This window comes from Dermacentor albipictus, chromosome 4 (genome assembly GCF_038994185.2).
Source record: "Dermacentor albipictus isolate Rhodes 1998 colony chromosome 4, USDA_Dalb.pri_finalv2, whole genome shotgun sequence".
Taxonomy (NCBI): Eukaryota; Metazoa; Arthropoda; class Arachnida; order Ixodida; family Ixodidae; genus Dermacentor; species Dermacentor albipictus.
This window is the reverse complement of record NC_091824.1, coordinates 19,538,986-19,552,318: the sequence shown is the minus strand read 5'-3', so window position 1 is coordinate 19,552,318 and position 13,333 is coordinate 19,538,986. Positions and strand designations below refer to the sequence as shown.

General features: G+C 44.3%; 1 protein-coding gene across 3 annotated transcripts in view; it reads right to left on the bottom strand.

Moving 5' to 3' along the window:
- The window catches only part of cnc (NFE2 like bZIP transcription factor cap-n-collar), a 181,657-nt gene that overhangs the window by 104,361 nt on the left and 63,963 nt on the right, over positions 1–13,333 (bottom strand). For all 3 annotated transcript variants that reach the window (XM_065448127.2, XM_065448125.2, XM_065448126.2), the window contains 3 exons: positions 9,804–9,929; positions 7,260–7,356; positions 976–1,160 (listed from right to left, as the gene is read on the bottom strand). In XM_065448127.2, the coding sequence (XP_065304199.2) occupies positions 976–1,160; positions 7,260–7,356; positions 9,804–9,929 (408 nt within the window). The remainder of the gene's footprint in view (positions 1–975; positions 1,161–7,259; positions 7,357–9,803; positions 9,930–13,333) is intronic.

Below are 13,333 nucleotides of genomic sequence, written 5' to 3'. Positions count from 1 at the left end.
AGCCAGGAGAAACTCGGCTAATGTTGCAACTAGTAGCTGTAGTTGCCGCATTTCTATTCGTTGAATTCATATACGTGCTGTCCGGATGGCTCTCCTGATGAATGCAAATTTTAACCCCTCATCTTTTGAAATGAAGGCTGGATGTGCTGGGTTCTCTAATACAAGTGAACGTTGCCCTCTCTTTGGGTAAAAAATGAACAGTGCCTGCTGTGTTTGAATCTTCAAGGTGCCATTCCATGCTTACGTCTGCAGCAGAGCTCCACGTAGTAGACTTTGTGGTACTTCATGCTCCTGAGAAACCGGACAGAGCATTTGTGCCTTTCCATGGCAGCATTGCTTTACTGTGCTTTGTACTGATAAACAAACAAATCGATTGAATAAGGGACTGAACATCTAAAAGCAATGTATTGTAACACCGCATGTGCCATCTGTGTTTTAAGGGAATAAATAAATATAAGCAGTTCACAGCGGCTGTGAAGGATGCCACACTGCAGGGCTCTTGATTCATTTCATAGGAATTTTTCATTTACACTCAAAGTCAAAATTTGGTGCATTAACACTTTTGCATTCCGCCCCCACTGGAAAGCAGTAGCCATGGCTAGGAATCGAAATTGCAACCTTGTGTTTTGCAACCAATGTGCGTAGGTGAAGGGTGCAACCTTGAATACAGCCGGACCAATTACGATGAAGTTGCACCCGACACAAAAATAACTTAGTTATATCCAATGTTCATAAGAAGTATACATTTGTTACAGGCTAGTATTGGCAGAAAAATTTTAGGTTTACTTCATTATATCCCTGTTCCTTATGTCAAGGTTCGACTTTTCGAGTTTTTTTAATAGTTTGTCATGTTGTATTCCAGCACACAAAACTATTATGCGCTTAGTAAGCACTTAACAGTACATATTGATTTCATGTTGCAAGGGTTTTCCCCAAGCTCTCCAGACTTTGACAAGGATAGGAGGAGACACTGACCTGGGGAGACTGCCCCTGGAGAATACGGTCCAGCTCGGCAAAAAGGGCCTCGCGGTCTTCCTCGGGTATTCTGCCCAGCGTTGTGTCCTCTTCCTCGTCGAGGAGGAAGCATCCACTGTCGACACGCTCCCTTGGCTCCTCGCGTTTGCTCTCTCCTTGGTTGCTACCACCCAGGATATGTTCTCCTGCAAGTGTGGTCAAGGCAGAGTGAGCAGGCAAGAACTCATTTCGGCTACTTAACAGCATATGCTGCTGTCATTGTAAGGCATCTGAAAGAGGCCCTGTAGTCCTTTTTAATGATGTTGGAAAATGTATTTGCCATTAAAGAGAACTATTTTAATAATATCTTGCAGAAAAAAGTACTTGAATGCATTCCACAGAAGCAGGGTTATTGAGGTACAAAGGCAGCATTTCATCCCTTCCACAATGGTCCCGCTCATTTTTCAACAGCTTGCACTGCGAAGGCTATGGCGGAACCAGGCGTTCACTCACTCCACATAATCGTGGCGGGCAGTTTAACATCCACTTTGCGTTTTAATGTGAACGACACCATTTCTGATTTTGACGGACACAATTGTAACTTGGGGGCTGTCCGTCAACCTATGGTCGAGTTACTGTAGAGCTTATATGGTTCTAGGAGGCACTGGGCAAGCACCGTCACTCTAGCTGTGGTGTTCAAACGCATTCAAGGAAACTGCATAGGCTTTTTTCCATTGACAACTTGTGTATGCTGTCGTGCCAGCGGCCGTGTAGCCTTGGTTGTGTTGTTCAGGCAATGATGGACCCCGTTTTTCGAAGACGGCTCAAGTGCTTGATGGCTTAGATAGGCTACACGTGCACCGATGCATCACAGTGCAAAGTAACATGGAGAAGTCAGACTGGCCAGCCACAACCGCCACACAACAAGAGGTAGCAATTCTGCTGGGAAGCTGACAATCTGATGCACTCTTAATCAGGCTATACTCGCGGACAACTTTTCTTGTCTATGAAGTGGAAGCTGCGGAAACTAAGTGCGCCTCTTTCACTGCTGCTGGAAATAGTCCCGCAGGTTTGCTCGTTTTCTTACCGGTGAAATAGAAACCAATACCTTTTTGTTTTTTACAGCAACTAATTTGAAAATACATGCAACATTCAGCAGTCAGCTATCGGCATTTTATTTTATTTTTAGTTTGCTCTTTCCGAGTTTTCACACACCCAAGACCGTCGCACGTTTTGCACATTCACCAAACGCAAAATGACGGCCGTGTCTTCTGGCGAGTGTTCGTCGCTTGCTGTCCCGCCAATCAACTCTCTTGGGAGGCTTTTGACCAACTTTAGAAACAAAAGACTGTTGAAGCACACAAAATAAGTTTTTCCAGCATCTGCGTGGAAACCAAGCAAACCCATCTGGATATTGGAACTATTGGCATGTACAAATGAGTGAGTGAGCTGACTGCTGCGCCGGCTCTACTAACGCCAGCGCCGGTTGCACTTCCCAAGCCCTAGCCGATGCCATACAGCTGCTTTGGAGCTCCGATGCAGGCTACAATGCTCACTGTTCAGAACTTGATATATATCGGATGTGAATGAACATTGATTCACGCTGAGTTAATTGTATCTGCCTTGACTAAAGAGGTTGTACGAGCTTGGTGAAACTGAAACTGGTGCCAAGTGCGCTCAGACAAATACAGCCAAATACAGTCATGTGCAGGAGCTCCGCCCCTGCAGCCTTCGCTTCATAGCCAAGAAAAGTTGTCTGCAAATATAGCCAAAACCTGCACACCCCAGATAACTTACACAGTGGATTTGCATCAGTGTTGCCACCCTTGCAATTAATACCTGCAAAATTGCACAGCAGTTTCCTGCTAATTTTAAGCAACACGGCTTGTGGGACGCATACCGTACAACTTAAAGAAGTGCCAACACAAGATATGCAGTACTCTCTTTGCATGTATTAGAATGACAGAAGTAAAAGAATAAATATTTACTATTCTGATAGTGTTCAGGTGATTCTAGACATGCACAAATCTTACGCGCAAAGATAAAGACACACTGTGGTAGAGGGTAGCAGAACTTCAGCAACAATACAATCTAGGTTGTCTAGAAGAATTTCTTGCTGGGTGAGTTGGTGCGTGCTTCGTTAGTAAGAGTTGCATGCATAAAAGGTCAAACACAGGATAAATAATGAGGTAGACGGAAAGAGCGCACACTATCAACTGGTTTTATTTGTTTTAAAGTTGATTATATTGAGCTGCATATATTTCCGTCTACCTAGTTTTTTCCCTGTGTTCGTCCTTTTATGCGTGCAACTCTTACTAACATAACAATCAAGGTTTCAGAGGAGCCAATATACATATATATACCATAAATACATACATATACCACAAATACAAAACGAAATTGTGATATCGAAGACTTTAGACACAGTGGAATTTTGCAATTTTTATGCATGTGAAATAACAAAAAAGCCATAGTAAGCATTGCAGACCCTTATTTGGTCTTTGATAATGTAATCATTAATCGTGATGTTTTCACAAATCCAGCCAATAGTTGTACGAAGGCTGCATTCCATCATGGTGAACAGTTTAGACAGAGGGTTTTGAAGAAGCTGTAGGAAAGCATGAGTGATCTTCCAGCAACATAACACCTTCCCTGATGCACTGAAGTTAGTAAACTTGGCTTGTGCGCTCACTAGAGCATTGCCTCGCATTAAGCACGATTTATTGGCCACGTTAAAAAGTGCTGCAGGGTGCCCTTTAGAAAGCTACGAAATACATTAGGTGTTAAAAGTGCTCAGCTCATGAATATATTGCAAAACAAAGGTTTCAATGAAATTAAATTTGGGATTCAATTTATCAAAGCTACACAGTAGGGCTATGAGAATCAACATTAATTTTAAGCAGCCAGTGTTTTTAAACACTCACCAAAGCAGTGCACACATCGCATTCCACTGAAATTTGACCGCAAGGCTAGGAATCGGGCCTGTGAAACAAAAGGCTTTGAATGTATACTGGACTGGGAGAAGCTATCAACAACCCGACATTGCCCCTGCCACAGCCTCAAGGGTCGGAGCTGTCCTGACGCAGTACTCAGCACCTGGAGCAGTGCCAGCAATATTCATCCCAGTTCTATGCCTGGAGGTTTGCACTGACAATGTGGTATGGCCCATCACCACTGCCAGATTGCATCTCTGTTTCGGAAGTGGCGGTATTTTGCCATGTCTACATGCAATTGCTATCAGATTTAAACACATTTCGACTAAAACACACTGCTGCACTGCATTCCTGCTTTCTGCTCCTGTTTCACTAAACTACAAGTGAGAACAGTCTAGCCAAGTGCAGAGGAAATTTCATACCAATAAAGAACAGTCAAAGTTGGGAACAAAAAGAACCAGGCCTGTATGTAGACAATTTCGCAGCCTTTTCACAGAATTCACACGCGAAAGAGATACCGGAGCATATACAGTCAATGACTGCATTTTCGGACGCCCAAATTTTCGGACATACCTGATATTTCGGACGTCTTCGCGGCACCGCCACGAGTCCCATAGAATCAATGTATAAGGACATCTGAAGTTTCGGATGCTCGAACCCCCCGCCGTCCAATTTTCCGGACTTTTTTGATGGACGGAAGGTCTTTTGGCTCCTCGCGCAGCGCCCTTGCGAAGGAAATCCACTTGCAGCAGAAGCGTATCACCGCTTTGAACCACAACTAGTCGAGTCTAGCCATCACACACCGATTTGGTCTGGCCACGCTGGCTATGTTCATCGCCGCACTTTTGCCTCCGGCGGAGTTTTCAGAGCGGCGCTATTTTGTTTGCTTGTTTGCGCAGGCCAAGCATTGGCTAGCGTGGTGTGTGGTTGTACTGTTGTGTCAAGTGTGCTCTGCGACGCTAGGCCTAGGTGCTTTGACGCTCGTCAGCGAACTCCACTGTTCGCAACTTGTGAATTTCACTTGCCTTCGATGGCGCCCACTCCGTCTTCGTCATCCTCGCCGATGGCATCGAAGTGCGGAAAGCAGTACCGTCGAAAGACGTGATCAACGACCTCCGCTCTGCTGGGGTTTCCATACCCACGGAAATAACTTTTGAACAGTTTGTTGACACTGACAACGAGCTCGACTTCCGCGCAGAACTGACTGACGAGGAAATAGTCCGTCAGGTTGTGAGGGATTCAGAAGACTCCGATGTTGAAAATGAGGAGCCAATGCCTGCGCCGCCTACAAGCGCCGAGTTGATGCGAGCACTGTTGACTGTTTCATCGGTGTACAGTGCTGACATGACCCTTGCTCAGATCGAGGTGAATATGATCGCATGCAACCGGAACGCCGTCAAAACAACAATCAACAAGTTCTTCAAGCCACTGCAGCAATAACACCGGCTGCCCGACGATGCACATGTACATAATAAACCGGCAGTCGGCTGCATACAGAGATTTTGAACGCCTCTTTTTATAGCCACTTCACTGATGCTGTGGCAGGGTTTTGGAAGCCTGTTACTTCACCCTTTACCTCTAGTTCTGAGAAAAAAAGAAAAAGGGTGCGTTTTTTTGCATGAATTCATTTTTTCGGACTGCCTGAATTTTCGTACGTTTTTACGTTCCCTAGAGGATCCGAAAAATCGGTCGTTGACTGTAAACATAATACAGACTAAAAAGGGAAACCAGTCCCATTTGTGACATTGCCTATTCTGGACAAGGCAATGCAACTTTGGCAAATGACTCAGGCAGATAACCAGCACTGCAAAACATTATTTTGCATTCTTTAGTTACTTTATTCTACCTCCTGAGACAATGAACAACAATGACAGTTATTTGGAAAATTAGCACGGAAATATCAAGACATTCTTGAGAATGTTATTGCTCTTAGTGGAGAAACTGATTAATCATGACGTATAGTAAAGGAATCCACCCACTGTGTGTCTTGGACCAGCACAATAAACATGAGGTGGCAGAGACAAATAAAATAAAATCAATGAAAGAACACCTGAACGAAAAGGTAGGCACACTTTTGAGCAACCATGTAGGCTCTCTGCTATTACGCAGGAATCGTATTGAGCTCAGGTGTCTGCAAGAGCATTGTGTAGCAAGTAGCCATGTTCACTACACAATGTTCAGTAACATTTGCACAGTCCCTTTAGTTAACAGATAGGAAGATGGCGGTGTGCGTTGGAGAGCAAATGTGGGTAGTCGATATTCTGGACGGGATCGAAGTAAGAAGTGGAACTGTGTAGGCTCTGTAATGCATAGAACAGGTTATCTACTGGAGTAACAGACTGGGTGCGCACAGATGGGATACGAAGGAGAAGGCAGCCGAGGATTAGTTAAAACTTGCAAGAGGAGGAAATTTGGCAGCAAGGATGAAATCGGTCAATGCAGGACAGAGATAAACACAGAATGCTGGAAGAGACTGTTGTCTGGCAGTTAAACATCAAGGGCCACTACAACACTTTTCAAGGGCACTAAGAACACATTCCCAATCTGTCGACAATGTTGCTCGTTAACATATGAGACAAATCTTATTCAACTAAACAAAGCAGAGAACCTACAATCTGGTATTACAGATTGCTTCACTTTCTCCTGCATCTGTTGAGTCCCTCAATATTTTTCTGCCTTATACGACACTATGATGTCAACTGTGATGTTTTAACATGCTGTAGTATGTACAATGGCCCATAGGCACCAGCTATTGAGTGATTGCTTATGACCAGGAGCTACTTGAGAGTGAAAACAGGGAAGTCGAGGTTGTTAACGTGTCCTGCCTGTCCTGTCATTAATCCTTTGCCCCTTTCAAACACCAACCCCTAAGGACTGCCACAAGTGCAAAGCAGAAAGAACAAGAAAGGAGCGATAGGCAGGGCATTATTATTGGGGTCGCTCCAGCTGAGAGCAATTGATGAATAGAAAGGGAATGGAGACAGCAAACAGTGAGCTCTTTATAGCTCTGTTATAATCGGTCCCTTTTCAAAAAGTTCTTCAGAAAAATAGTCATCCAAAGGCATTGCACTCCTTCCAGCAAGTTGCTCAGGTTTTAAAAAACAAAGATGTTTCATGACCCCTTTACGCAGGTTGACGATGACAATGCTTATCAAGAGAAATAATGGCACATATTATAATCTATCCATACAAAACCGCCACTCGGAACTACAAATATTATTCATAAATCTTCCTCAGAAAAGAAATAAAGCTCATTTCAGGGCAACTAGAGGTCCGTGAGGATGCTAATCTCATGGTGGAGCTCTGTAGATATGAAGGATGCATGCAGTGACAGCGTGGCTAGGTGTACACTGCAACAATGCCAGTTCTCACCTGTCTCCGAGTCTATTCTGTACTGGAAGCCCTCCCAAGGATTGCTGTCCTCATGCATTTCAAGTGGCTCATCTTCTTCTTCAGGCACTTCGGTACTCTGCAACAAAGAGTCGCAACAAGTTGCAGGTGATGCAAGTACTCTCAAATTTAACTCATCATTGTCATCAAAAATTTGGTATGATGCAATATCAAGAAAGGCACTCGACTGTAGAAGAAACATTACTGATATCACTATGCCTGCATTTTTTTTCAACAATGCGACATAAAAATTACACCAACCGCTTGAAAAAACTTTCTTATTGTATAACTTCCTTTAAGCCCCCTCTAAACCATAAAAATCACCCCATGGCTTGCTATATAAGTAGGTTTCGCTTAATGCAGAAATTACATTGAGGAAAGCCAGTTGATTTCTATCAATATTGGATCAATATTAAAAGCTCATCGTATTTTGATGCACTGCCTGGTGCCCATGTTAAAAAGTAGAACTTTATTTCATGCGCTGGTGATCAGCACGAAAAAAAAAAACACTCAAAGTGTGCTTTCCTAAAGGCCTGAAGATTCTGTGTACAGTTAAACCTCGTAATGAAGTTGAAAGGGGAGATAGAATTGCTTCATTATATCCGCTGTCACATGTATACTGCAATATGAATCTCTATGAGCATTTGAGGGGGAATTCCACTTAGGTACTTCGTTATATCCAATATGTCCCTATATCCAGTTTTGTTATAACAAAGTTCGGCTGTATAAAAAAATAAAGCAGGACTGTGCTGCTGTAAACAACAGGAGTCTAATATCCATAATCTGTCAGTTCACGTTACAGCAGAGCCATCTCTTGTGTGCATTGTACATTTCAATAACACTCGTATAACTGAAGGGAACGTCATATGGATTGCAGTGTAAGTAGGTAGTACTAATGTCTTTAAACAAGGCTCATGCTTCTAGATAAGAGCAGTGACATGCCACCCATTTGTTGTTTTCTTGCAACTGAACTTTAGCCAAGGCCAGAATTATTTACACAGCCATTTAAACAATCCGGCGTCTGTGGCTCGTCTGTATCCGAACAATATCAACTACTGGTGGTTGACATGTCAAGCTTCTCCCTAGCCCTTGATGTGTACAACAATGTGGATCCAGTACTGCAGGGCTGTAACTAGTGATAACTGTCCCAATCATGAAAGCTTTGAAGATATACCAGTGAAGTGCACTAATTCAAAAAGAAGAAAGAAAGAATAGACAGCTATGTTTAATCAATAAATTTCTGTTTGTTAATGTTCAGTAAACAGCCCCTGGTTATTTTTTATATTCGTGTAGATAAATCAAGCTTTGTTTGATTAAACCCAAGTATTTAACTTTAGTTTAGGCTTTTTAAAGTGCACATGCTTTGTGAGGTCAATTGTAGAAGAGCAACTCATACGATGTATACTGTGAGAAAAGTGGTGCTTTCATAACAACTGTCCAGTGCAAAAATACGTGGATGTGAATGCCCACAGACTCTATTCTTTTACGTGTCATACCCTTGCACATTTTGAAGTAAACAGGTTTGACAGTTCAGTGCTTTTCTGCATGAACATGCACAAGTCACATGAATGGTAGACGGGCGTATAACACCCATTTGATGGAATCATTTGAGGCCAAATATGTCCAAACATAGGAGCGTTTTTTTTCCTTCTTTCAAAGCTATTCAAGGATTTTAATTGGCAAATGCTCTTTCAGTTAAGGCACAATATTCTTGAGTGTAACCTTGAATTTTCAAAGCCCACAGGTACTACAATGCCTTCATTCATGGCAACTTCAGAGCACAAGAAAAATGAACTACAGCTACACTTAACTCTATAAGAACGACACATAAAAATACCTTAAGGAAATGCTTATTCATTGAAATGTCCAAAGCACATTGAGAATGAGAGCATACAATGATAAGAAAAAAAATATTTTGCTTTCTCAGAAACAGACCAGGCAGAAACGCAAAAGCAAAGCTAATTCACAGTTCCTGTCAGATGTGACACAGATGTGCGCATTTAGTTAATTATACATTACTTGCGTGATACCCCTGCAGTCAAGGACTTTGCATCGGTCTGCCTCCTCAGACCGTGCTTTGAAGAGAAAGTGGCATGCCAAACTAGTTCTCCTGTGTCCTTCGTACCTGCTTTAATCCAACAAATGACACTTGCTACCTATCATTCGGTGTTGTCAGAAGGCATTTAGCCATAAACTCCGTACTCAAAACTGAAACTCGGCGAAAAAAAGGCTGTTTTTAGGGATTGTTGGCATCAATCATTCACATAGGATTAACGCTGCACTGGTGTCTCACTTCAGTGCGGTTGCCATTTTCAATTAGCAACAAGTGATAGAGGACAATATACGATTGATCCGTGCTGTCTACCAGATTTCTATCAATGGCTTTCCTGAATTTGTTCAAACTTCCACTTTTGCTTATCCAAAGCCTGTCACTATATGCCTTAAATCTGGACAACAATAACCACTAAACACTTACACTGCACCTTTTCAATTTAAATGCATGTTTTCATGTGGCAAGTTACTTACATCAAAATGTGGCGGCTTGACAGCTTCCTTGCTGCTGCTTTCAGAAGCCATATGGTAGTCAAAGGCATCCCTTGAAACACCAAGATCTTCATCTTGCTTCCAGAGGATCTCAATGAGATCCATATCCTGCGAGATGCAAAAAGCAAGAAAGTCAACAAGAAGCAACTCAACTTCCTTAAGAGCTGTCCAGTACATGCCATCATGCATCAATATTTCTGGATTCAGGTGTAAGCATAATTGCGCACAAAGCAAATTGAACTTGCAAGGGAAATAAAGCACAAATAACAAGCAGTGCATCGCAGCTTGTGCCAAATCTCCAAGTTAAACAGACGCTAAAGGAAAATATTAAGTCGGGCTAAATTGAATGATTAGGCTTCTGTAATAATGAATTCGTCAGTCACTGTGAGAACAGAGTGAGAATATTACAAAAATTAAAAAGCAGAGTGGTGCCCTCTGTTGCGGCATCAGTCCTAGCCAATTCACAGAGTGGCAGAGAGGGAGGACACGCAGTGATTATGTCAACTTGTACATTTTGGCAGGGGCAGTTAAAATCGGAGAGCAGGAGGAGCACTTTCGGCAACTATTTTCTACATAACAAAGTGATATACTGATACATCACAGAAAACAATCGTAGACTTTCTAGGTGAGTAATATATCACTCCAGCTCGACTTAATATTTTTCTTTAGTGTCCCTTTAAACATATCATTTTAACATGCATGCCTTAAATTAAGATTGAAAAAGATTTTCAAGAAACTAGTGCAAAGGAAAAGTCTGATGGCATTATAATCTCCATGGATGATATGCAATATTTCAAGGGGGAATCTTGCTTGCGTTAACCAAGTAAGCTGCACTCTCCCTAGCACTGTTAAAGCTGAGATATGTGTTTTGAACTATCGGTTGGTGCAAGGAACGGAGGGCAGCAGGAATGATGTCAACAGCTCGCAACTTAATTAAGATTCAAACCCAAGGTCTGCCACCTTCATTAGGTCAAAGAAGTGTGCAGCAAAGTGCACTTGCAGGTTTTACACATCATGTGAGATTTGTGACTTTCAAGTGGCTCCAACCAAAAATTAACTTTATTTTCCTAACATTTCAGAACCAACTCTGCTTGTTCTTCAGGGGGGATCACGACAAAGGTGTCGAGGCTTGTATTTCTTGCAGCTGATAAGGTGAATGAATACTTGTACTCTGCAAGTACAAGGAAACTGAATAAGCTAAAGCCAGCAAATATTCAAACCATCCTTCTTTTCCATAGCAAAAAAGGTGTTTAAGCTGTCACAAGTTCTGCTCTTATGAGTATTCATTAGGGGGACTTTTTCAGTGCATACACATGTAATCTGCTGAGGTGTGTCTTTCATGCCATGTTTGTGCGTCAAAGAGCAAAGAGTATCAAGCGCAAGGCTTCAACTACACTGAAAGTTCCTTTTAATTATTTGTATTTGCTCGTACTAATTAATTTCTTATGCAATTGGTTGCACTGCTTTTTTTCTATGTGTAAATTATAAAACGTCATGAATTGCTCATTCATCTTTCGAGCATCTGCTTGCTGCCACCTGCAGATCCATTAATAGACAATATATGACTGCTCCTTTCTGTAAAGCCACAAAGGGCATCAAGACATCTAAATGAACAAGTAAACAAACACACAGACTGCATTATTGCACTAAAAGGCTCTACAGAAAAATAATATACTGCTCGATCTACAATATACTTCGCATCCAGATTTCAATGTAATCGAGCCATAATTGCACATCTATAAGGTACTTGGAACAATGTTCATGGGCCACCGAGAATGCATGCTGCAGAGAACCTAACAAGTCAGCATGCTTACACTTCTATAAGTTATCAAAGGCAATGCAGCACAATACAGTTAACATGCCTTCAGGTCTTTGCTAAGTAATTATCATAGGCCGTCACGCACAAGGTTCAAAGTAGTAGGCTGAAGGGATTGGTCTTGTGAAACGTATGTGACTTTCAGATGGAAATGAATAGCCAAACTAAAGGAACAAGTGCTTATACAAACATTAAATTTATATCTCCAAGCTCCAACACATTTTCTCAATGCTCAATGTCTGTTGTAAAAGGCAATGCCAAATATCTTAAGAGGTACAGAAATGCCATAGGTTAAGCAGCTCTATGCAAAAATGTCGCTACTGTGTATTTAAGAGGGCTGTTTAGAAGCGCCGATGTAGCGACAAATGCGTATTTGCTGAAGATACGATACGCAGATGCATTGTTTGAAACCCAGAAGCGGACATCCAAGGGCACGTGACGTCACACTCACGCGGTGCTGCCCATCCGACAACAAAAGGCGATACGAGATGGCGCGCGGCACAAGTCCGTCGATCACGTGGTCCACCACGTGACACTTGGTCGACGCCATGGTTATCCGCAGGAGGGAACGCGATAGAACGTATGGCCACCAGTGAACACGGTCACGGCCAGGCGCAACATCAGCCCGTTCGAAAGGAAGCCGGACGATCACAAGCTGCGCACCGTCAGGCACGCAAGGACACACGGCACCGCAGTCTCGCACCGTACACGACGACCCCGCATGCGTATCGCGCACGGCGATTCAAGTCTTCCCGCGCAGCTTGGAAGGCGAGCGACGACGCGCGGCGCATCCTGGCAGCGCTTCCACGTCGAGCATCGTTGCTGCGAGTCGGACGCCAGAAGGAGTCTTGACCTGGAAACGCACGGCGTTTCGAAAGAGTTCCGACCCGGGGCGCGCACGAGCGGCACTGCAAAACGTCGGTGGGCTAACGACGAGCGATCAGGGCCGCGGCTTCCGAAGACCGGGCGGGGCGCCGGTTTCCACCTCAGGCCGCAAAAGCGCGCGCCTCTGGGCGCGGGTCCAAGCCGAGCCGCGGTCACACGGCTTCCAGGGAAAAAAGAACCGCCGGCTGCGTAGCGCGCGTTGCCCAAGCGAAGGAACGGCGCTTCGCGCGCCCTCGACCAGGTGCTGAACTCCGGGAGCAAGGACGGCACGAAAAACAACCGCCCCTCGCCGTGTGTCAAAGCTGCACCGCACAGCCGAGTGCCTCAAAATAAGAGCGCACCGCGGAGCCCTCGAAACGCTCATCGCAGGTCAAAGACACACGCGGGCCCCCCGAAATCGCGGGACTCCGCGCAGATCGAGACCCTAAGCCCGAGCCCCTCGGAACGAGTTCCCAGAAGAATATCTTGGCCACAGCGCAGCGTTGTGGCAACATCCACGCGCGATCGCGGCAGCAATGTCCCGGCGGTGCGTTGGCAGCCGGGCCTCGTTGGGTGCCGGTCCAAAATTAAGATCCCAGGTTCACTGTAACGAGCCGGCCTGCGCCGTTCTGCTCCAGTCGGGGACGACCGGACGGGCCGATTGCTGCATCGCGCGGATGAGTGTTTCGCTACGCAATTTTTTGCGTCGGCCGCACGCGCGTGTTGCCGGCCGCGCGGGTGGTGGCGGGTTTGTTCACTCGGCCCGCGTGAGTCAAGGCCGGACCCCTTTCTGAGCCCGGGACACACTGGCCACGCGCGATGACGTGTCGTG